This window comes from Melopsittacus undulatus, chromosome 8, assembly GCF_012275295.1.
Source record: "Melopsittacus undulatus isolate bMelUnd1 chromosome 8, bMelUnd1.mat.Z, whole genome shotgun sequence".
NCBI lineage: Eukaryota > Metazoa > Chordata > Aves > Psittaciformes > Psittaculidae > Melopsittacus > Melopsittacus undulatus.
In genome coordinates, this window is record NC_047534.1 from 3,202,249 (window position 1) to 3,224,104 (window position 21,856).

A 21,856-nucleotide genomic window follows, 5' to 3' on the forward strand; every position below is an offset into this window, starting at 1 on the left:
GTGTTGTTTACTTAAAACCCGAGTGCACTGCAGAAGTGCTCAGTAGCAGCAGCTCCGCCGCTCAGTGCTGCCCCCAGCAGCAGCCGGTTCCAACAGATGGTACAGTTTTCCATGCTCAAGTTGTCTCCTGTGGCACATTGAAACCTTTGGAAGACAGCGAGGGAACAGGAGAAAAAACAACCCCCAAACCAAACCCAGCAACAACAGAACAAGCAGCTTTGAGAAATCCAAACTTCTTCACAAGATTCAGGGGGAAAAGAAAAAGAACCAAGACCACTTTTACAGTATAAACACGCCAATTCATTCATTTTTACTGATGGTTGCATTTATGAATTTCATTCTCTTGGAAAAAAAAAGGGAATAAAAGGAAAAAAAATTAAGAAAATAGCTATTTATAGAAAACAAAACCAAAAAAAGGGCTCAAACAGAAAAGAATCTGTGCTGATGCTTTTGATGAGCAGTCCGATGGCATTAACCATTACCTGTGCAAGCAGGCATGCTTGAAAACCTGTTTTGAGTGCTGTAGCTTCAGTTCCACAATCCAGGGTTTCTTTTATGGTTGTTGGAAAAGAAAGAGCCTAATAGTTTCATACTGTATTTATTTAATAACTAAAATTCACAAATAAAAAGATACTTGCGAAGTCCTTTAGTTGTGTCATCCCCTCCTCCTCCACTCTACTGCTTTCAGACCCATATGCATAAAAAATGGGCTTGGATTTAACTTTTAACTGTTATATGATTGGTCGTTGGAGCTGAAGCACCAAATGGAGAAGATGCTTTATGGAGATGAGGGTAGAACCCTTTGCCTTCCCACACACATGTTGGAGGAACACAGGAGATGTACCAGTGCCCGGACTCCTCTGCTCCCATTTCCCCCACCCAGAGCATTCCTTTCATTTTATATTTCCTCTGTTAAGTGACTGACTGTAGCCTCTTTTTCCCCCTTTCTGTCCTGACACGTTGGACATTGTTCATTCCTTACTCCGCCAGGCTTTCAGTCAGTGTCAAGTAGGTCCTGTTACAGCTCAGTGCTAGTTGGTTTGTAATGGGTCTTTTCATTTCAGGTAGGTTTGTGTGTCGATTCAGAAGGCTTGCTTATTTTCTTCCTTGTTTGTATCTGCCAAGCTGCTGGATAAGGCTATTCATACTCCAGGAACTGTTTGTGATAGAACAGCAAATATCTGCAAGAAAGGAGAGGTACAGTTTCAGCTCTCTGCTATGCACCAAAACACATTAGTGTTCCCATTCATGCGATCATAAGAAATTAAATCCATTAATTTTGGTTTGTTTTTCAATCTGAAGCAATTCCAGGGACATGCCAGCTCCCTACAGTAACCATGGATGAGGAGGAGGAAAGCCAGCTGACACAATTTCATCAGCAACTCGGGAAGCCGAACAGTTGTACATCAGTCAAACCTTCTTGTACAGAATCCTCTTAGAGCCTGAAAGCTCTGGATGTGTTGGTGCCCAGACAGGGAGCATCCATTTAACAGTATCACGACACAAAACACAACAGAGGTGCTTTAACTGTTGCTTTGCAGTCACATTACCAAAGCATCAGATGCGTTGGATTATTGCAAACCTTCTGCCATTTACTGTTCCAGAAGCAGAATGAAGAACCAGGCATGTGGGGGAAGACTCACGTGTCCCAGTCAAGCATCTCCTGTCTCAATCTGTACTCAAATCTGGTGTTTTAACAGGATGGAATTCTTCCTGTCCTTAATTACTTTATGTGTACTGCTACACAAGGGAGCCGAGTCCTCAAGCAGTTACATACCAGAGGGAAGTGGACTCATCTCTACACACAGCACACACCAACAGGGTCACTGCCTGAGCCTCTTGAAAAGCTTCAAAGCACTTTGGAGACTTTCCAATTATTATCATTCCATCTCATGCCCTACGGAGGTTCCCTTGTACAATGCAGACCTCCTTAGTGTCAGCCTGAAGCTTAACCAGGAGAAATGGACCAGAGCTCAAACCAGCCGGATGAGACAGATGGGCAACAGTTGTGTCGCGTCTCATCTCCTCCTTGCCTATGGCAATTTCTTCCACAGACATACCCCAACTGAGGGCCAGAGCTGGCCACTTGTTAGTGAACAAAACCAAACTCCTTCTGCTGCAGAAGTTGTCGAATCCTTTAGCACTAAAATTCAGGTATTATAGGACAGGATTTACTTCATAGAATCCCAAACTGGTTTGGGTTGGAAAGGACCTTAAGATCATGCAGTTCCAACCCATCTCACACTAAACTTCCTGACTGAATTTTTAAAATTGGAAATAAACAGGGAAATCTGTTAAAAAAATATGACAAACTGAGCATCTGTGCCTGCAGCAATCTGTGGAAATGTCAGGAATAACTGACCAACAACAAACGCTTCTCTTTCTAGTAACAGGTCCACAGTTGAAAATGCAGAATGAAGACTTGATTTTAAGTTACCTTATTCTTGAAACATGCACCAGTCCCCAGTACTTCCCATAAATGAGGAATACCAGGATGCTCCCCTTGCAAACTACTGCTCTTCACTCCCAATCCTTGCCTAATGCAGTTCCAGACACTGCAGAGTCAGCTGATCAATCACAGAATCACAGCACACCAGGTTGTGGGGACTTCAAGGATCATCTATTCCATCCTTCCTAGGCAAAGCATGACCCAGACTAGATGTTCCATCACCCCCTCCAGCCACATCTTAAGTGTCCAATTTTGGGGTGTCCACCACTTCCCTAGGAGATTATTCCAGTGGCTGATTGCTCTCATTAGGAAATATTTTCATCATGTCCAGTTGGAATCTCTCCAAGAGTAACTTGTGCCCATTACCCCTCGTCTTTTTCCCTGTAAAACAGGAGTCTCCATCTTTGCAGCCACCATTTAGATACTGGAACAATGTCCCTCATCCTTCCCCTCTTCTTTCCACAAATCCAGGATTATAAAGCAACCCTCTGAAGCACTGATACATACAGAGACCAACATCAGATATTCAAAGACAGAAATTATGTCTTCTCTATGCTGAAAGGTTTTTTCTGACTGAAGGTAAGGAAAACCTAACAAAGTTTCCCTTCCTTTCCCCTTTCCAGTTCACAACTTACCCTTCACTGTCTAGCACATCCTTAATGCTAGCCTTGGTGATAATGGCATCATCACACTTGAACCACTGGTCCTTGTGCTGCCGGATGAAGCTGGTATAGTGCCCGCTCTCCAAGGTTCCCTGGTGATTAACTACTGCAAACAAGGAATACCTGGTACAGGAAAGAGTTAATGAATACATGGATCAAAAGGGGGAAAAGACAGGCAAAAGCTTATATTCAACAGCAATAGTAAAGGATGTGATCCAGCAATAAAACACCAGCTCTTAACATTTACTGGGAAGAGGACATCCTTGCCCAGGGACAAAACCCATGTTCTTTCTTTTCTGCCTTGTATTACTGCGACATCTGCAGGCTGATGACAACCACCAGCTTTCCCAATACTGGCTACCAAAGATTTTTGTTCTAAAATAGATCAATATTGATGCAATTGCATTGCATTGACCACTGAGTATCTGGTTTGACCTTCTACTTCCCCAAATTAGTTACTCTAGTGAACCAGAAAACACATTTGTTTGGGAATGGGGTAGGCGACAATCTTAAATATAGCTAATCTGAGATGTTTCTTGTGATAAATTGCTGTACTGGTTTAATTGCCCCTAATCTGTACCTATTTTGAAACACTGAATACATTCAGCTTCAACTTCCAGCTTTTAGATGCCTGCTGGCCTGAAAATTAGCAGACACATCTCTGTTCCAAAGAAGGACACTGAAGTCCTTGGCTTATGCTAAGGTAAGATGATGTGCTTACTGGCTCTTTTTCACAGGTTCTCTGCTCTCTTTAACTCTTTCTTAAAATGCTATTCTCACACTGGCATAGAAACACTGTAAAATAATCTCACTTGATACTGTCCTACTTCTGTTCAAAACTCAGAGCTCTTTTGACACTGTGGTGCCACAACAAGGCACCCATTCAGTTGACTCTCTGCAGAGCCAGTGATGTACAAAGTCACCCTCTTCCTATTCGAGTCCTTTAACTAGGATGGACACTGCTCTTTAGTCCTAGGTGGAGGGTTCTAAGGTTGCTCCAGCTACTGGGCCTCTGCACTTACTACCTAATCCTCTTCACTGTTAATAACTTCTCCACTTTAAGACACATGCAAAGGTCAACAGTGCTCTGCTGTGTTTTCTGTCAGACCCTTGCTAGCACTACTGAACACCATACATCTAATGAATCAGCTGCTGTAGGACCACACGTAACATCAGGCTAGTTATCTGTTTGCATGACAACTGCACCAACACCTGGTTAGGTAGTTTTTAAATCCATCTATTGTGTGATTCCTATTTCTTAATTAAACATTTAGTGCCAAATGAAGTGCACTGAAGAATTTTAACACACAACATCAGCTAATGACTGTAGCAAAACTTATCTTTCTTTTTAATAAGGTTTGTGTGACCATCTCTGTTCCCATAAAGCTGTAGATATTTGTTTCAATTACACACCCTTTACATTCTTGAGCCAGTCCTATCATTTACTCCAAATGGAATCAATACCTGACCAAGAGACCCCACAATTACTGGAGTTCTCTTGGGACTTTGAGTGTCAGTGTTCTATAAACTTTCATTAAGTCCTCTGGAACTCCCTTTGCTATTGCAATTGAAAGAGGATTGTTTAAAGGAAACACCCATTCCCTTTAATATTGTCACCATAGCTTTTAATTCTGCTCATAGACCTATTGCTGGGGTTATCACCTTTGGATGTGGAAGTCAGCTGCCACAAACCCACCAAAGGGTAGGCAGTTGTCACAAATGAAGCTTTATTTTGCAACAGTTCAGACTTACTGTGCTGTCAAATATGGTAATGCACTTCACACTGCAGGATATACAGCAGACTCTATCTCCCTTCTAGAAGCCAACTACCTTTCACAATAGGAGTCATGGAATGTACCACTTACTTATTATCGTTGTTTAGACTATCCGTCGGCTGCTGGTATTGCCCGTTCATTCTGCTCTCTTTACTGCAACACACACACACACAAAAATCCAGTCACTTAAAGCAGTGGCTTCCCAAACCAAGGAAATAGGTTCTACATGACAGAGCCCCTTGCAGAATGCAGGTCCTTATTCAAAAGCACAATGCTGCTCAGTGGCAGAGAAGGGCTGATTAGGATGCTAACGATGCTTTATTTGTTCTCACAGCAGTGCTACATAAGAAACATCATTTCTGCTCCTGGTCAAGGCTTCAGTGCTGCAAATACAGATTTATTTATGTCAAATGCCCTATCCAAAAAAAGCTTAAAAAGAGGTTGAGGAAAGATTTGTATTTTAAATCTGGAGAAAATATCTAATTACATCAATCCTTTATCCTGTGATGGAACAATCACCCTAGCTCTGACTTGTAAATTCATTCGGTGTTTTGGCAGCAGCAATAGGATTATGCTGTTGATTTCACAGCCGATGGAATTCAGACTACTGAGTTATGCCTGCTGATTATTCCCATCTATATTCCATTATGCTTGATACCTTCCATCAGCAGAGCCTGTTCTATGCAGGGAGAATTCACTACAGAGGAACAGGGAAGTATTAGAATCTCCAGAATATACTGGAATAAGCCATATAGTCTTAATATAACACTGTATAACAGAGCTTCAGGGCTCTCTTTTCTCTCTTACTAGAAGCATCTACTTTTGCTCTGGATGGAGTGAGGGTGGCTAAAGCTTAAAATTATTAGTTAAGATTTTAGCACCAAATACAGCCCCTCTGTGTTAAGAGATGTCACATTTTGGGGCTTTCCTTATTGCTTCAGATATAAACGAAATCTGAGTATCTCTTGTATATTTGAATGGAATTTGAAAGGAATACCTGTCAAACACTCATTAACTCAGCTTATTCAATACCTTTCATAAAGGTGTATTGATATAAATGTCACGTCTTTCACATGGGGGTGGGAGGAGTCTTCCTGTTTGTTTAAATACCAATTTGAAACAGCTATTTTAATCTAGACCATGCTTTTTCTTCTTGCAGCATTCTCTGAACAGAAGCTGAAGGCACACAACAAAACAACCCTCCAATTTCCATGTGTGCAGGAATCAAGAGGAAGGGGTTTTGTAACTTCAGAAATACAAGGTTCGGCTTTAGGTTGTGTCTAGTCTGCCTAATTACATATGGTGACTCGTGGGTGGGCACTCAAGCAGTGGGACTGAAGCAGGGATCTGAAGGCATGATGGATCTGAATTCTAAATTTAACATGCAACCACAAACAGAACACAAAATGCATAAATATATATATAAAGTTTAAATATCAAGCTTTTTCAGCACATAAAACTTAGTATTTGATCTAAAAATGAGTTTAGAAAAGATAACAAATTGCAAGGAGAAGCTTACAGCAGAAGGATCATTATACATACTGTTCTATAACCTTGATTCAAGGAGGTTCCATGTTTCATGCTGCACATGTATGAACTGGTAAACAGTTCTGTCCAGGTCTTTGGGGGATTTTGAACTTGGTACACACCTGGAAGCCATGAATGGTGTCATGTCCAGCTCCAGCGGAAACGAAACATACGTAGTGATCTTTCGCCTCAGTTTGGCTGAGTGTTCAAACCGCTGGAGACAAAGTGGAGGAATGAATTGATCTTTAGAGAAAGGCAACATTTTCTGTCTTATTTATACATGCCCTAAGCTTAGGAACAACAACATGAAAACAGATTAGCAGGCAGGAGTCCAGGGATATCCCCAGATCTTTCCTACCAACTGTATGCACTGGGAACCCTTATGTAAATGCCAATGTATTCTACCAGGAAAATAAACTACAATTTGTTGGGCAGAAAATACAGTATTAGATTGTTTACTTTAATATTTATAAATATAAATGTATCCCAAACTGACATTAAAATACATTAAACAGAGCACACACAGCCTTTACCCAAACCGGTGTTCATCTGTACTACACGCTATTCAAATAGATGGCTGCTGCCTACATGAGCGCAGAGAACTGGTGACAATGAGAGCTTGCCATCAGATTCACACACTTAATCCACCCATCCAATCATCTCAAGTGACAGGAGTCAAGCCTACACAGGAAAACCAATTCAAATTCAGGCAAAAATGGCATATGAGAAGAAAAAAGCCTTGTTCCTGTGCCAAAGGAGCCTGCAATCCCCACCATCCTCTCCTCATCTCCTCCATTGAACATTAAATGGAAACAGGAACAAATACCAGAGAGAGATGAATGAGTTTCTATTTAAAGGCAGCTTCTCTCCCTGTTTCTCAGAAATTCTGCTCTATTTACACTTCAAGTTAATTATTTTCCAATTGTGGTGCCATAACAATTCCCTAGCAACAGATCCAGCCGTGGAAAGCTGAGACTTCTGGAATCCTTATCACTTGTGTTTCTTATTTTATACTGTAAGCCATGAAGTTACATTTGCATTTTGCATGGACAGGACAACACAGTCACCGAGGAGAAGTCATTCATTTCCCCAAGGAACATAAGATCTTCAGTCACTTTGGATAACACACATACTGAACTGAGGGTAGGGAAGGAGCTGAGCAGATTCACAGTGCCTTGCCCAGAGACAGCAGCATCTCCTGGGTGTATCTTGCCAACTACTCTGCAATAATAAATAGAAGAGAAACCCAAGAGCTCAACACCCCCAGAATTGCCTCCAAAAGCCAAGCAGCCAGCCAAGCACTCCTGAAGCCTCTAGTTACTCATACAAGAATGCTTTCCAGGAAGATCACAGCCAAAAGAACCAACAAAGGAGTTGTGCTACTATCTCTTCCAGTTTGGCTGACATCTTTGGCATGTAACATTGCGTATCATCATGGTTAATACTCAAGATGCAACTGAGTATATGGGGGTGACCAGCTGAAAGCATGGTTGTCCCAGTCTGTAAAGGCCTGTAAATTACAGGAGAGGGAACTCTTTTGACCTGTAACACCTTTTCCCAGTAGAAAGCAGAATACACATCTATGGCATTCTGTTTTCATGGCAAGACCTCATTTCATTAACAAGCTTCTTTACAAGCCAGACTTTGAAAACTGATTTTATATCACTGCTATGCTGGATATGGAGTTGCTATGGAATTTAACAATTCCAAACTACAATCATTTCTTGCACACAGTCCATGACTTCCTCAGTGGGACCATGACATTAGTTACACACATCATTAGACTTTTCAGTATGAACATACTGACCTAGCTTAGATGCTACAGCAAAGTTTAGTGTGCACTTTGGCATGACAGCTACAAGATAAAGGTCTCATTCCAATGCTATTAAAAGTCATCCAGGTGTTTTACAGAAGTTCAAAGCCTAGAAACCATGTAAAAATTGAACAACCAAATGAAGTCTCTGGAGTAAATGGCTGGAGCTTGTTTTTTCAATCTACCATTGCTCAAATGGAAAGAGAAGCAATAGAAGACTTCATTTGCACAGAGCATAAAGGCTGCTCTTTTAAAAGCATATTTCCAGTCACCATGATTGCAGGTAAAATGCTGTTTTCCTTTACATAGCTCATCTGACATTAGTATCATCATCAAGCAAGCAGCTTCTTGAAACACTGGTCACAGTAAGAGCTGAGATAAGGGATTATTAGTTGCTACCTAGCAATGAGAGGACTCTGTCACTCTATCCTAGGAGACACTCAGGACCCTAGAAGTCTGCATCTGAACAGCTTGAACAGATCATAGATGCAGTTTAATTACCATGGTGGCTGCTTCTACAAAGGCCTGTAGCATCACTTTGCAAGGACACAGAATGACCTTCATCATCTGCTATAGCCATTTACTTTGCACCACAGTCACCTTTAATATTTAAGACAGAAACTGTATTGGAGTAAACTATCTGAGGGTACCAGTTATGGCATTATCCCTCCATCACTGCATCTGACATACTCTGGACTGGAAATGTTGAAAACTACATCACAGCTGGGAAGATACAAGAAGCTTCTCTCCATTGTGATAACTTTTTCATCCTTTTCCTTCCACACAGAGTTCCTCTGTGGCATTCTTCCAGTAGAAGAGTAGGTAAAAACGTTACCATGCAGGATGAGTAAGTGTTTCTGCACACTGGTTTCTATGCTGCTTCAGGTATTGCACTGGCCTTTCGCTTTGTTTCTACATTCTGCTTGGTTGGATTCCCACAGACATACTGCAAAGCTACATTATAGAGAATGAAATACTGTCTTAATAGAAAATCTAGCTGGGCATGCAAGCTGTTCTTCATATTAGTTTATATCATAAGAGATTAGTCAGTGAAAGACAGAAGAGATGTCCAAGAATTTAGATCATCCTCTCTGAGAGAAACACACATCCTCTGCTCTGCCTGCCCCCTGTGAACTTACTTTGAGATGAAAACAGGCCACGATGGGTAACTTCTTCATAGTGAGTTGTTTGGTAGATTCCTGGTAGCTATGGCAACCACTACATTTGATTTTGGCACTGCTTCCTAGATGTTCTGGCCTTGTAAACCTGAAAAAAACATTGAAAAGCAAAAGGAAGCACAAAACAATCAGATGATTTTCCACATAGGCTGAGAACACTTCTCTTGCTTTTACTTGTGGGTCACTGGCACCACAAGAAACAGTTCATGGCTTTTAGCTGTCATCTTGAAAGAGCCCAACATCTATAATAATGCAAAGTGCTATGGTTCAGATAGCCAAATCTGGCACTTATCATTGCTCTACTGGGGAACACTGCACTGAAATGCATCAGTGTCTGAGAAAGGAGCTAAATGTTGGTTCATCTCCTACAACAGGACAGCTGATTTTCATATAGAAAACAAAGATCTCTCCTCTTCAAAACCAAAAACACTGATAGGAAAGTTCTGAAGTGAGATGACACGACTTGTGGGCTCAGCTGCAAGACACTCTTCTGCCTCGTAGCCCCTCTAGGGCTAGGATCAAAGCTCTGAGATGGAAAGGGCTGTAAACACAAAGTTCTTTTCAAAACACAGACATCTTCCAAGGAAATCCAAGTGTTGACAACTAGAAAAATCTCTTTCAAAATGTTCAGACAGAACTGCTCAAGGGAGCTCTAGGAAGAAACCATTACAGAGCAGGGAACTGCTCAGAGAAAATATGACATCTATGCTCTCACAACACACTAAAGCAAAATCCCTCTTCTTCAGAAACTGTCAGCACAAAAAAGGCTCAGAGAATGGACTGTTGAGTCTTTTCCTCCAAGTTTAGACTTCTATGGGGCAAATAAATCATCTCAGAGGCTGCTTTACATCCAGATGTAAAGAACTGAATGTTTTACATTACGCACACACTAAGCACATGAGGGCAACATGGTATCAGCTCATCACGAGCCCTACCTTGTATCACTCTGTTGACGGCCAACACAGCCTCCAGCATTAAATGATGATCACAACCTCCTGGTCTCCCCTCTTGTTTGAGTAACAAGATTTCCTTTACCTAGCCTATGTACCATAGAATCATAGAAGAGCTTGGGTTGGAAAGGACCTTAAGATCATCCAGTTCCTACCCCCCTGCTCTGGGCAGGGATGCCTCACATTAGACCACGTCACCCAAGGCTTTTCAACCTGGCCTTGAGCCCTGCCAGGGATGGAGTCCTTACCACCATCATTCTCTGGTTTTTATTTTGCTTGTGATTTACTTCTTTTGCTTCTTTCTTAAGTCTGTTAATAGGCTTACAAATTTGGTGTAAACGTTAGGGAGTGCCTGTATCTTGCTAGGTTTTGTCATATTCCTGCTCAATCCTTTCTTCTTCAAGCCAGCTTTCAAGTTGCATGGCCACACTGGTTGACATGAAGTTACACACCTTCCTTGTTTGAATCTAACCTGCTTTCTAGCTTTTGGGTTAAAATCTAGACCTACCCTCTTTATCCATTATAGTTCAACTTATCCATACTCTTTGAGAGTACCTTTGAACCTGGATGTTTTCCCTTCCCATCCCTCTGATACAACTAATCCCCATCTTGAAGAAAAACCACCAAAATTCGACCTTTTTGGCCTCTTGATGTATTCTTGCATCAGGGTTTTCTCATTTGTACTAATACCCTTTTTCTCTTGAAATTATTGATCTTAAAAGTATCAAGAAGGTTAGAAATCAGATGTCACAGGACATGCTTTTTTACTTCAGGAGGATTAGCTTTGCCCCAGGCTACAGTTAACCTCTTCCTCAGACAAATATCTTCAACAGACATCTGCATTTGCCACAGGAGAATGACTTCCAGATCTCTTAAAAGACCCAAGTTAACTGCATATGAAGCCATAACATTCTCCTCAGTTACCTGTTTCCAAGATGCCAAAATTTCCTGCTCAGAATTACCTTTTCTTTTTGAAAGCCTAATTCCTTTAATTCTTAATGTGATCCTCACAGCTATGCTGTAGCAGTAGCTGACCCTCAGCTCTGCTTAGAGCACAAATCAGATTCATACTTGGTGTTGTAATTCAGATTAATGTTAAATGCATTGTGAACTCTTTATGTGCTTGCTTTGCTGACACAACCAAGAACATGGAGACAGACACCAGTGGTTTTGATTATTTCAACCCACATTGTGTGGCAGCAGCCAATGCAGAATTTGTTTTCTTCTTGCATCACATGGCAACTGGTTTTGATTGCTTATTGTGAGATCAACTGTTGTTCTGAGCCTTCCTTGCTTTATCACTTTCTCTTACAGACTAAAATCTGTATAAAAAGTGCTTCTTTACCCAACCACATTGTATTTGTTTCATTTCCTACCTTCGCAAGCAGTCTGTGAGAGTGGTGGTGCCTGATACATGGCTTTCCCCATTCACGACACTGCCATCACTCCCTGGACTCAGCGGCCAGAACGGGGTGGAGGAGCCTGGCAAATCCAAACTGATGTCCCAAAATGGGTCTATCGTTGTGGAAACGCCACTAGGAAGGAAAAAAAAAAGCAGTTTTAAACACGTTTGAAGGAAGTCAAATTAACAGCACATCAGATACATTGAAGAACCACGGGATCTACATCACCCCTAGAGGGCACTCAAAGATGACAGAAAACAGAGTTGCTCCAGAGTATTTTCCCACAACTGATTGCTTTTCTGAATATTTAAAGGCCATATGGTTTCAGGAAATGTCTGTGATGTACTCAATGCAAAATAGATGCACTTAATACATTCTCCCACTCACGGAAGCCCTGTGACTCAAAAGGAACAAGCAGGGTTACTTGAAGGTAGAGGTACCACTCATGCAACTGACCAGTATAAACCAGCTATGATGACAGCTATATGCAGTCCAGCTAGTTTAGAAGCAGAGGTATCTGGTCATGGCATAGAAGACTGTGTTTAAGGTTACTCTGATAAAGACAGAGCCAAATTTTGCTATAGAGCAGTGAACTGAATGAAGCTTTGCTGCTCCTGTTAGCATCTCCTACAGTGTTTGGAGTTTGAGAGACCAAAGTAGTAGTGTGTGTTCTCAATCAGATTTCTCTACAAGACAGTTGAGGACAAGCCAACAGCTAAACTATGGAAGAAGCTTCCCAAAATGTTAACTTGCATTAAATCAAACCTTTCCTTTCAGCATTTACATTGTTAAGAGAACTTCAGGAGTCTAAGCTCCTATTTGGAAGTACTGCCTGCTTGCACTCATTATTCTCCTTTGAGTTCTCTCTTCCTCTCAAACCAGTGTCTCTCACTCTGCAATCACATTCAGCCTGCAATATTCTGCCTTTTCTTTCAGCTTCATTTGTGCAAAGGTTGTCAATTTTCAAAAGAAAACTTCATTTGTTCAAGTTTTGTCAATGCTAATATTGTGTCATAACACACTGAGCTTTCATTATCATACATGGATTCTGTGGCTCTACCAGGCAAAGAACAAGATTTCCTATGTTTTCCTTACAGTAAATCTTCCTCAAATCTCTCCAGGAAACTGAGAATGAAAGCAGATTCAAACAAGCACAGAACAAGTCCATCTGCAGGACAGGGTATGTAATTATAAAGAATGCAAAACAGAACAGAACCCAAGAACTCCGAGTTCTGCACTATGGCAATACCAAACATCCTGAATGAGAAGTTAACTTGCTCCAGTACACAGAGTAGAACAACAGACATGTTTTTCCTTACTCTTGTCAAATGTTCAATTGCTGGTACCCAAGATTACAAGATATATCAGCCTCTTTGACACCTCTCCTGGAGATGATACACAAGGCTCCTAACTGAAGGAAAATATGGTTTCATATCAGAATTTTCATAGAATCATAGACTCATAGAATAGTTAGGGTTGGAAAGGACCTTAAGATCATCCAGTTCCAACCCCCCTTCCATGGGCAGGGACACCTCACACTAAGCCATATCACCCAAGGCTTCATCCAACCTGGTCTTGAACACTGCCAAGGATGTAGCATTCACAGCCTCCCTGGGCAACCCATTCCAGTGCCTCACCACCCTAACAGTAAAGAATTTCTTCCTTATATCCAGTCTAAACCTCTGCTGTTTAAGTTTCAACTCATTACCCCTTGTCCTATCACTGCAGTCCCTAATGAAGAGTCCCTCTCCAGCATCCCTATAGCCCCCTTCAGATACTGGAAGGCTGCTATGAGGTCTCCATGCAGCCTTCTCTTTCTTCAAACATAGTGGCAGTTATATACTTGGAAACCCAAATAAATCTTTCCCTCACAAACTTGGAGAAGAACAACCTTTTACAGGCTAGTAAAAGGTTAAAGAAGCCTGTGGTACTTTCCAGGTAGCTTTTTGGTGTGTCTTAATAGAGGTCAGTTAACTGGTAACTGATTGCATTTAGCTGATGCTGTATTTAAACAGTTCTTGTCTTGCTGGAACTTTGCAAGTATCTTATTGGTATTCAAGAAAGAAAAGACTCAGTTGCACTGGAGGATGTAAAGATTCAAATCAGAGTTCAGAACCAGAAAAAGAAGTACTTACTGGCAGACTTGACAGGTAACATCAGACTGCAGTCCGCCTGTGAAGATTTGGTCTATGATGCAGTTACAGTGGTTGGGGTTGTTGGCCTTCTTCCCATTATCATCACCTGGAGGAATGCAAACACAGACTCAGAAGTCAAAAATCCTCCGAGGGAACAGTGGTTGTCTTGGACTGTGTCTTCAGTAACTCTCTATAACTTAACAAACACATTGCAAGTTCACATGGACAATATAGAACCCTGAAAATGTTGTGCATTGAAGGAAAATCAAGAAAACAAGAAGAGAACTCCTAGAAAATACAAAAGACAATCAGAAAGTGATTAAATGCAGTTAACAGTAGCAGGTGAAGCTTTAAAACCATTATCACCTGTTAGCTAAACCCTTTTGGGGGTATAGCCCCCTTTAGAGAGATTTGCTTTGTCCTATCCAGTACAAAGATCAGTTCCCAATAGTCTGGGTTGGCAGAGTGGCTCATGAAAACGAGTATTTAAGCTACACTTAAAGAGTGCCACCATAAACACTTATACCTGAGCTAGTAGCCAGCTCTTCACTACAGAAGCAAAGGTTTCTGCTTAGGCAGACTATTCAATAGCACAGTATTTTCCTAAATGAACAGAGAAAGGAACCATCAGCAAATGCTACTAATTCTCTGCCAGTCAGCTTCTGAGAGGAGAGTGAGGGGAGGTTTGTTAAGACCCATCAATCTCCAGCCTGCTGTCTGCATCCTGTCCTTTCACCATCAGCGTGGACTTTCCATGCAAGTTTCCACCAGTGAGAAAACGAAAGATGTCCTTATCTGATGCAGGAAGATAAGGGCTGTGCCTTCCTCCAGCTTCTTCAGAGACACAGCAATCTTCTAAGTTCCCAGGGGGCACAATGAACTCATCTTTCAGCCATAATCAACTATCACTGCAGGAGCACAGCAGCTCATTTTGAGTGCTGAGATTAGGCCAATTCAGCTCTCAAACTATCCAGAACACTAAATCACCACCAATTTCTTGGCATAGTTCTCAGCTTTGAAGCATACTCCTTCCATTCCCCATAGATGATACACTACTTTGATTTCCAAGACTGTACAGTGCTTGTTTTCCTTGGGTAGAACAGATGCAATTGGGCTTGCTTTGTACACAGAGATGCACACCCAAACACAGCATCAGTTGATTATTTTGTAAAGTACATCTTCAGATGTCTCCCAGCCTCTTACTAAGGAAACCAAGAAAGTTTCACCAGGTTTTCTCTTATCTTTAACTTACTATGAAGCATTTAATACCTGACTCCCCAGATCACTGCTATTACTCAAAACCGATTGATCTCTAGTCAAGTATGTAACGAAACCTCAGCTGAAGACCCTAACAGCATAGGGTAAACCCCACCACTTTGTGTCTAAGGTGCTCTAGGCTGGAGTGTTCTTCAGCAAGAAGGAATGTGACTTCTTTCCCAATGAAGCTTCAGTAGTTTGTTGAGAAAAGCAGATGTAGGTGATACCTACCAAGCTGCAAGGGACCACTCCAGTTAATTCCATCCTAAATGCCTCCGAGAAGCTCTCAGGCAGCTGCCTGCTTGAGAATCTTGTTTGAATTGTCAAGAAAAGCACATTGTGTCTTGAAAATGGCTCTTGAACAAAATGCATTAAAATTGGATTTCAAATGTAGGAAGTTCAAGCCCGGGGTTATCAGACCCAGTCTCAGGCAGTTCTTGATGGGAATTTCAGCTAAATCTTACTGAACTGAAGATCCTTAGAAGGTCTCAATTAGGCTAAGCTAATGAATGGAGGTATAGAGGCTGTACAAGACATTCTTCACCTTTGGAAAGAAGATCACATATAAGCTTTAAAGACTACATGTGGATTTCCAAAAAAATTACTTTAATGCTTTCTATCCCTGTATTTAAAACTCCATTTTTTAAAGGAAAATAAAGCTCTGTCACATCCTGGTAATCTCACCATTTGAAACATTACTTTCCCTCTGGTTTGTTTCAAAGGGGTAGAAGCAGAGAAACAGCATTGAGAGATTTCCCCTGGCCCACAGGTATCATCCCTGTTGGACACTGTTAATAGACAGCCATTTCTGCCTACGGAAGAGAGTGAATACTCCCCTTCCAATTATACAAGTCAATTAGGATCAGTGACGAGAGGGTCTCCAAAGAGGCTCCTGCAAGCTTGTTCCCAGCAAAACAGAAGGGTATTACCCACTCAACATTATTTCCCATGACATTTGGTTGGAGAGAAGGGAAAAAAATAAGAGTTAGATTACCACCTACTCACACTTGTCAATATGGAACAGATGCTGAGAGGAGGTATATTATGCAGCTGAGAACTAGAAGCTGCTAGATTGTTGTGCTCAAGTTAAGGCTCCCTTCAACATTTGTGTCTTACAAAGTAGGTTTTGGTTTAATGTATATTTTGTTTTTAAAGCTGCTCATAATTGCTATTAGGGAAATCAGTAAGAGATTGGCCAGCAGAAGCCTAAACCCAAGCTTGAAAATACATCAATGTATAAGGCTATTATGAAAACGGCAGTAAATGGGAGTTTAAAAGTCTGGATTCAAATGAAATATCACAAAACAAACAGAAGTTACTACATCTCTGCAATACCCAAGTATATTAACTTGTGTTCAAATACATAGGGAGAAAATTAACTCCATCCCAGCTGAAACCAGGACAATATTTAATATATTACTAAAGGTAAATCATATATAACAGCTATAGATTATTTCTTAACATTGCTTTTGCTTTGAAATACAGAAGTTTTGCCTCCAACTTCTATTACATGTTTTAAATGAGAAAGGAATTTAACATTGCCAGATTTTAAAGGGGTATTTATCAAAACAAGACATCAATGCTAACTTTTCTGCTTTCCTTTGGCCCCCTGTGTTCTGAACAAGTGCTTGTTGTTCTTTATGACAAAGCAGGGTATGCATAGATTTAGATGGATCATAGCAGATGACATGTTCCACAAGCATATGCTTTATCAGCTCCTAAGAATGTCATGCAGCATTGAGAGAGCACGGTAGTGTTTTACTCCCAGACCTCAGCACAGCATTCTTTCTGTCATGATACCTAGCTTCACATCTGCTTTGCAGCAGTCCTTGTTGAAGATGAATGCAGAATGCTTCATGAAGACCAGATAAATGAGGAATAACCAGCTTTAAAGTGCTACTCTATTTTTGTTAGACAAGTGAGTAACATTGGCTGAATAAAGCTTGGGATAAAAACCACTGGATCACCTCCATCTTTAATCTTGCTTTTGGAACCTTTGTGTACAAGTGCCCATCTCAGCCACTCTCTGCTGCTTGATTGTTGTGGCTCTTGCTATAATAAAGAAAGCCAAACCACAGGCAGTGATTTCACTGGACTGAACATTAACTTGTGAACTGCAGTCTTGCTCCATACAAGACAGTAACAATTCTGGTCTCAGTATCTCCAAGTCTGAGACAAAGTTAGTCAGCTACAAAGCATCTGGATGACTGGGACCTCACTGTCATGGGAGCTTGCAGAAATAGCCATTATTTATACTCCTCTACAAATGAAGAGCCCTGGAAGTCCTGAAAGATCCCACATGAAGAATGGGGTATACTTTGCACTTGTTCTTCATAGAAAGAGTCTAAGAAACCCTCAAGAAGCACAGATCAATCTGATCATTTTCAGCACCTTCTATAATCCAAACATACATCAAAGTAGCTTTGAATTTGAAAGCATAAAGGCAACACATGCGAAAGTCCAGGTGAATCCTTAGACTTTAGTACAAAGAAAGGGACCATTCTCTATACAGCCAAGCTGCTCGCAGCATTACTTTGGTAAAGAAGGTATTATCCAATGTAGAATGAGCTCTAAAGCTCATCTGGAAGCTTCTGTGGTGAGAAAGACCACAAATACCAATATACAATGACAGTGCAGAATGCTGAGCATTATCAAATCAGCAAGAGAGACCAAAATAGCACAAAATACAGGTACAACTTTAAATGTCATTTAGAGTAGCTATGTTGGAATTCAGATTCCACAAAGGTCTCACTTTTTGAGCTGGAGTATATGTTCAAGGGCATACCTTGTGTATCCATCCCACTTTGGGTAGGGAAATAGAGTAACTCTTAGCTTTCATTTTTTCCCCTCACCAAAATACTACTTTCCAGTTAGACCATCTTTCTCCAGCTGTTGGAATGAAAAGCAGTGATTCATAGGTATGACAGACTCAATCCCTTTTATTCAGAACCATTTTATAGTGCTCCAGCAGCACAAAGGAGCCCTGTTAAGTGTTCAGAACATGCCTTGCAGATGCCACAGCTCAACACAGCAGTGTTAAGACCTCTCACCCTGAGACATGATTTACATGGGTGATCATACAGGTATCCCCGGCTTCCAAACTTCTCAGATGCACTAAAATATATACTCAACCAGCATTTAAAACCAACCAAACAAGCAAACCAACCAAGCAACTCCCTGGGCCATCCATATAGTCAGAGAGCAGGTGATTTACGCTTTGTAGGATGCAACATTACAAAACTGATCTTTAAAGGGACAAAAATCCTATCATTTTCCTAATTCAAGCAGTGGCAGGTATCAGTAACAAGCATTCACAGCTTTCCCTGAGTTTCATTCCTAGAAACCTGAGTCAATAGAATGGAAAAAGGATATAAATGACCAATGTCAGCCAAACAAGTCTCACTAGATAGCTATACAGCTCTTAACACAAGGAACACTTTCACTTACTTCAGTGTCTCAAGCCTTGGTGATCATGAATAATGTCCTGCATAGGGCTTTTAGTCAAAGTTGTCCCCATGACTATTTTACTTCACTGCGTGTTAATCACAGAACTGGACTGCTATTGACTGGAAGCTTTAAAAGGTGGTTTTAGTCGGTAAAATAAATATGCAATATTAGCAGGGGAGGCCTTATTTGCTTATTGTAGCTTTAGGACACATTCTGTTAGTAATGATAGCTTTCCATACGTATACTTCACCTGTGTGCATCTATGTGAATACATAAGTATGTAAGTGGGAAAATGTTCCCATTACACAGCAAACTAGTTCATTCCAAAAGTGGTTCATCATGACCAAACTTGAAACTCTGGTTGAGATTAACTTGTTTGGTTCCCACACAACTGCTCAACCACTTCTTTTAAATGACCTTGATGTGGTATGGATTATTTACCATAGCTTAATAAAAGTCTCCCAATTTCTCCAGAAACAGAAATGGAAAAACCTGGGTGCAGAGATGTAAAGGGTCCAGTGCCAATGCCTTCCCTCTTGGAGTCCTGTAATGCCTTAGCTATGCCCATGCAGGTAGGCTCAAACTTGAGGGTAGCCATTAAATAACTGAGTTTCAGCCCTTGTAAGTGGTACCTTTCCAACAACCCAAGCTCAGTACTAAAAGTGCACAAGTCCCTAATTCAATTTAAGCTGGCTGAAACCATGATTAAACTGGATACCAATTCTGAAGTGTTTTCAACACATTTATGAAACCCAACAAATAGTAACAGACTCCATCCACATGCACTCACTCTACCCAACAAAGAATATCCAACACATAACTATTTCTAGTTTTAGGAGAGATCACAGTTTCATTTTCATTCTGGATGGAGAGGCCAAACAGAACCAAGAGTAAAGAAACTGCTGAGAAAACTTGGTTTTGTTGGTAATTCCACAAGATACAGCAGAGAGATTCTTCATTTCAAACCAAACCAAAAGAAGTCTTTACAGATTCTTTATCAGTTTGAAAAGAACACAGGGACCTTATTGTTGCATGTTTTTTCTTTACCATTCTGAGAATACTAGTACTAGAACTAATCAGGGGGTATTTGGATGCCAGAGAGGGACTCTTCATCAGGAACTGTAGTGATAGGACAAGGAGTGATGGGTTTAAACTGAAACAGAGGAGGTTCAGCTTAGATTTAAGAAAGAAGTTGTTCCCTTTGAGGGTGGTGAGGCACTGGAATGGGTTGCCCAAGGAAGTTGCTCCATCCCTGGCAGTGTTCAAGGCCAGGCTGGACAGAGCCTTGGGAGACATGATCTAGCATGAAGTATTCCTGCCCATGGCAGAGGGCTGGAACTGGAAGATCTTAAGTTCCTTTCCAACCCAAACCATTCCGTGATTCTATGGTATAGAAGAAATACAAACATCATTTTACATCAAAGATGATGAAAAGCTTCAAGATTCATTAGATCAATGATTCAGAAACTTTATAGGAACCAATAAGTATTTCTGCCTGCAGCTGAGTTTATTCAGTGTCAAGAAGTGAGAGGTCAGTATTTGGGTAGAGGCTGTTCCTCAAAGCACCTCAATGCTAGTTACATCAGGCTTGCTGCATTTCACTTACTGATTATCAAATGACAGACAACTATTACAAGAGAACCGTTCTATGCAATCCTGTCCTTAGAAGTACTCTCTTGGAGAAGCCTCTTTTGGAGGACACCTATTATGAAGCTGAACAAGCACATCTGCTACAAGGTATGACTGTCTCAAAGATAAAAGCAAGGCTTCAAAATGCTTCAAAGAAGCAGCAGCAGCCTTCCCTTTGATAGTCCTGGGATCAGCCAAAACCCTAACCTCTAGGTGCTTTTTCTAAGAGCATTAGAAGAAAGCTGAGTGCTTTAAAGCTGATTTTTTAGTGACTCAGGACTTCTTTGCTTGTTTTGCTAGTATCAACCCTAGGGTTTTCCCCCCTTACAAGAATGGGAAGAACTTCTGCACTTCAGTAAGTGAACCAAACTACATCAAGCATTGGCAGCTTGGGAAATCTTTAGTTTGGACTTAGTTTGGCTAACCAATATGAAAGACATCATTTCATATGGTATTACCAAATCAATTCAACACTTCAATACTTCATCTCTAAAATCATGTCAATGCATAGGTCTGTTATGGTAGAACAGTTGTATGAGTACATATTTTATACACAGACTAACAAAACAAGATACTAAAACCAAATATTACCTTTTTTTTCCTTATTCATATTTCTATAAGCAATTGGGCCTCATAAATACAGTAGAATAATATTTAAGCAGAACAGCCATAGCTTCCCCTGTGTTATTTCCATTAGTCCCATGACACACTGAGTAAGAGTTCTAACTACCTCAAGTATAAATAGAATTAGAATGGCAATTGAAAAGACAATGACTCACAACCAATAAGAGAACCCCACGATGGTGATTGAAGGCAATGCACAGGCTTGTCTGCTTCTAACTCTAGGTAAGTATTGACAGTTATGGTTTACTTATAAAGCCTCTGCCTTTAAATCTACCAATCATTTTAAAGGGAATTTGCTAAAGTTACTGTTGGGAGACACTAAGAAGAGATTGTTCTACCTCCTTTTGATCCAATATTCCTTGTTGATTGAAGACTCAGGACAAGCCTTACCTTTGCAGTGTCTGTGTAGCACATCTAATGCAGCAATGAGGAACTCGTGTGCATCTTGTTGCTCGTACCCTGCTAAATGCCGTGCATGAGTCCATACCAGGTGCAATAACCTATATGGAATGTGAGGAGATCGGTGCCCAGAGTAAAACTGCTCAAAGCAAAGAAAAGGACATGACTGTTAACAAGTTACACAGCCTCAGTGCATTTAATTATTAAACACTTAAATGAGTGCAGTTAGTCAAATATATTCAAACCATTTAATTTTAATGGTCTTAATAATAAGAGACAGAGACAGCTTTTTATCACAGACTATTGAAAAAGTGATCTCAGAATTTGAGCACCTCGGTTTTCTCCCTTGAAATTCCATAATTTTGTGATGGATTAGCCAAAACCAGGCAGAAGATAGATACAAACAACACTCCCAGAGTCCTTACTGATACCACTGGGGTTTATTAAAATAGCTGGGGAGGGGAAGGCAGAAGTATCCTACATTTGCAAGAGATCAGGAATTGCATCCACAAATTATACCTCCCTCAATATCAGAACACTGAAGCTGAGAATATTAGATGCCAACTGTCAGCCTGCCCCTGAACCAAACCACAGTAACCCTCTATGTT

The 21,856-nt window shown here is 40.8% G+C and overlaps 1 protein-coding gene across 2 annotated transcripts in view; it reads right to left on the bottom strand.

The window, feature by feature from the left end:
- Window positions 1-282: 282 nt before the first annotated feature.
- Window positions 283-21,856, bottom strand: part of USP22 (ubiquitin specific peptidase 22) — a 99,540-nt gene continuing 77,966 nt past the window's right edge. Inside the window, exons 6-13 of one of the 2 annotated variants that reach the window (XM_034065220.1) lie at window positions 21,240-21,387; window positions 13,893-13,998; window positions 11,731-11,889; window positions 9,366-9,492; window positions 6,536-6,627; window positions 4,977-5,039; window positions 3,085-3,234; window positions 283-1,181 (exon numbers count right to left, since the gene is read on the bottom strand). In XM_034065220.1, the coding sequence (XP_033921111.1) occupies window positions 1,139-1,181; window positions 3,085-3,234; window positions 4,977-5,039; window positions 6,536-6,627; window positions 9,366-9,492; window positions 11,731-11,889; window positions 13,893-13,998; window positions 21,240-21,387 (888 nt within the window). In that variant the 3' untranslated portion in view covers window positions 283-1,138. The remainder of the gene's footprint in view (window positions 1,182-3,084; window positions 3,235-4,976; window positions 5,040-6,535; window positions 6,628-9,365; window positions 9,493-11,730; window positions 11,890-13,892; window positions 13,999-21,239; window positions 21,388-21,856) is intronic. The other variant, XM_034065219.1, reaches the window with a different exon arrangement.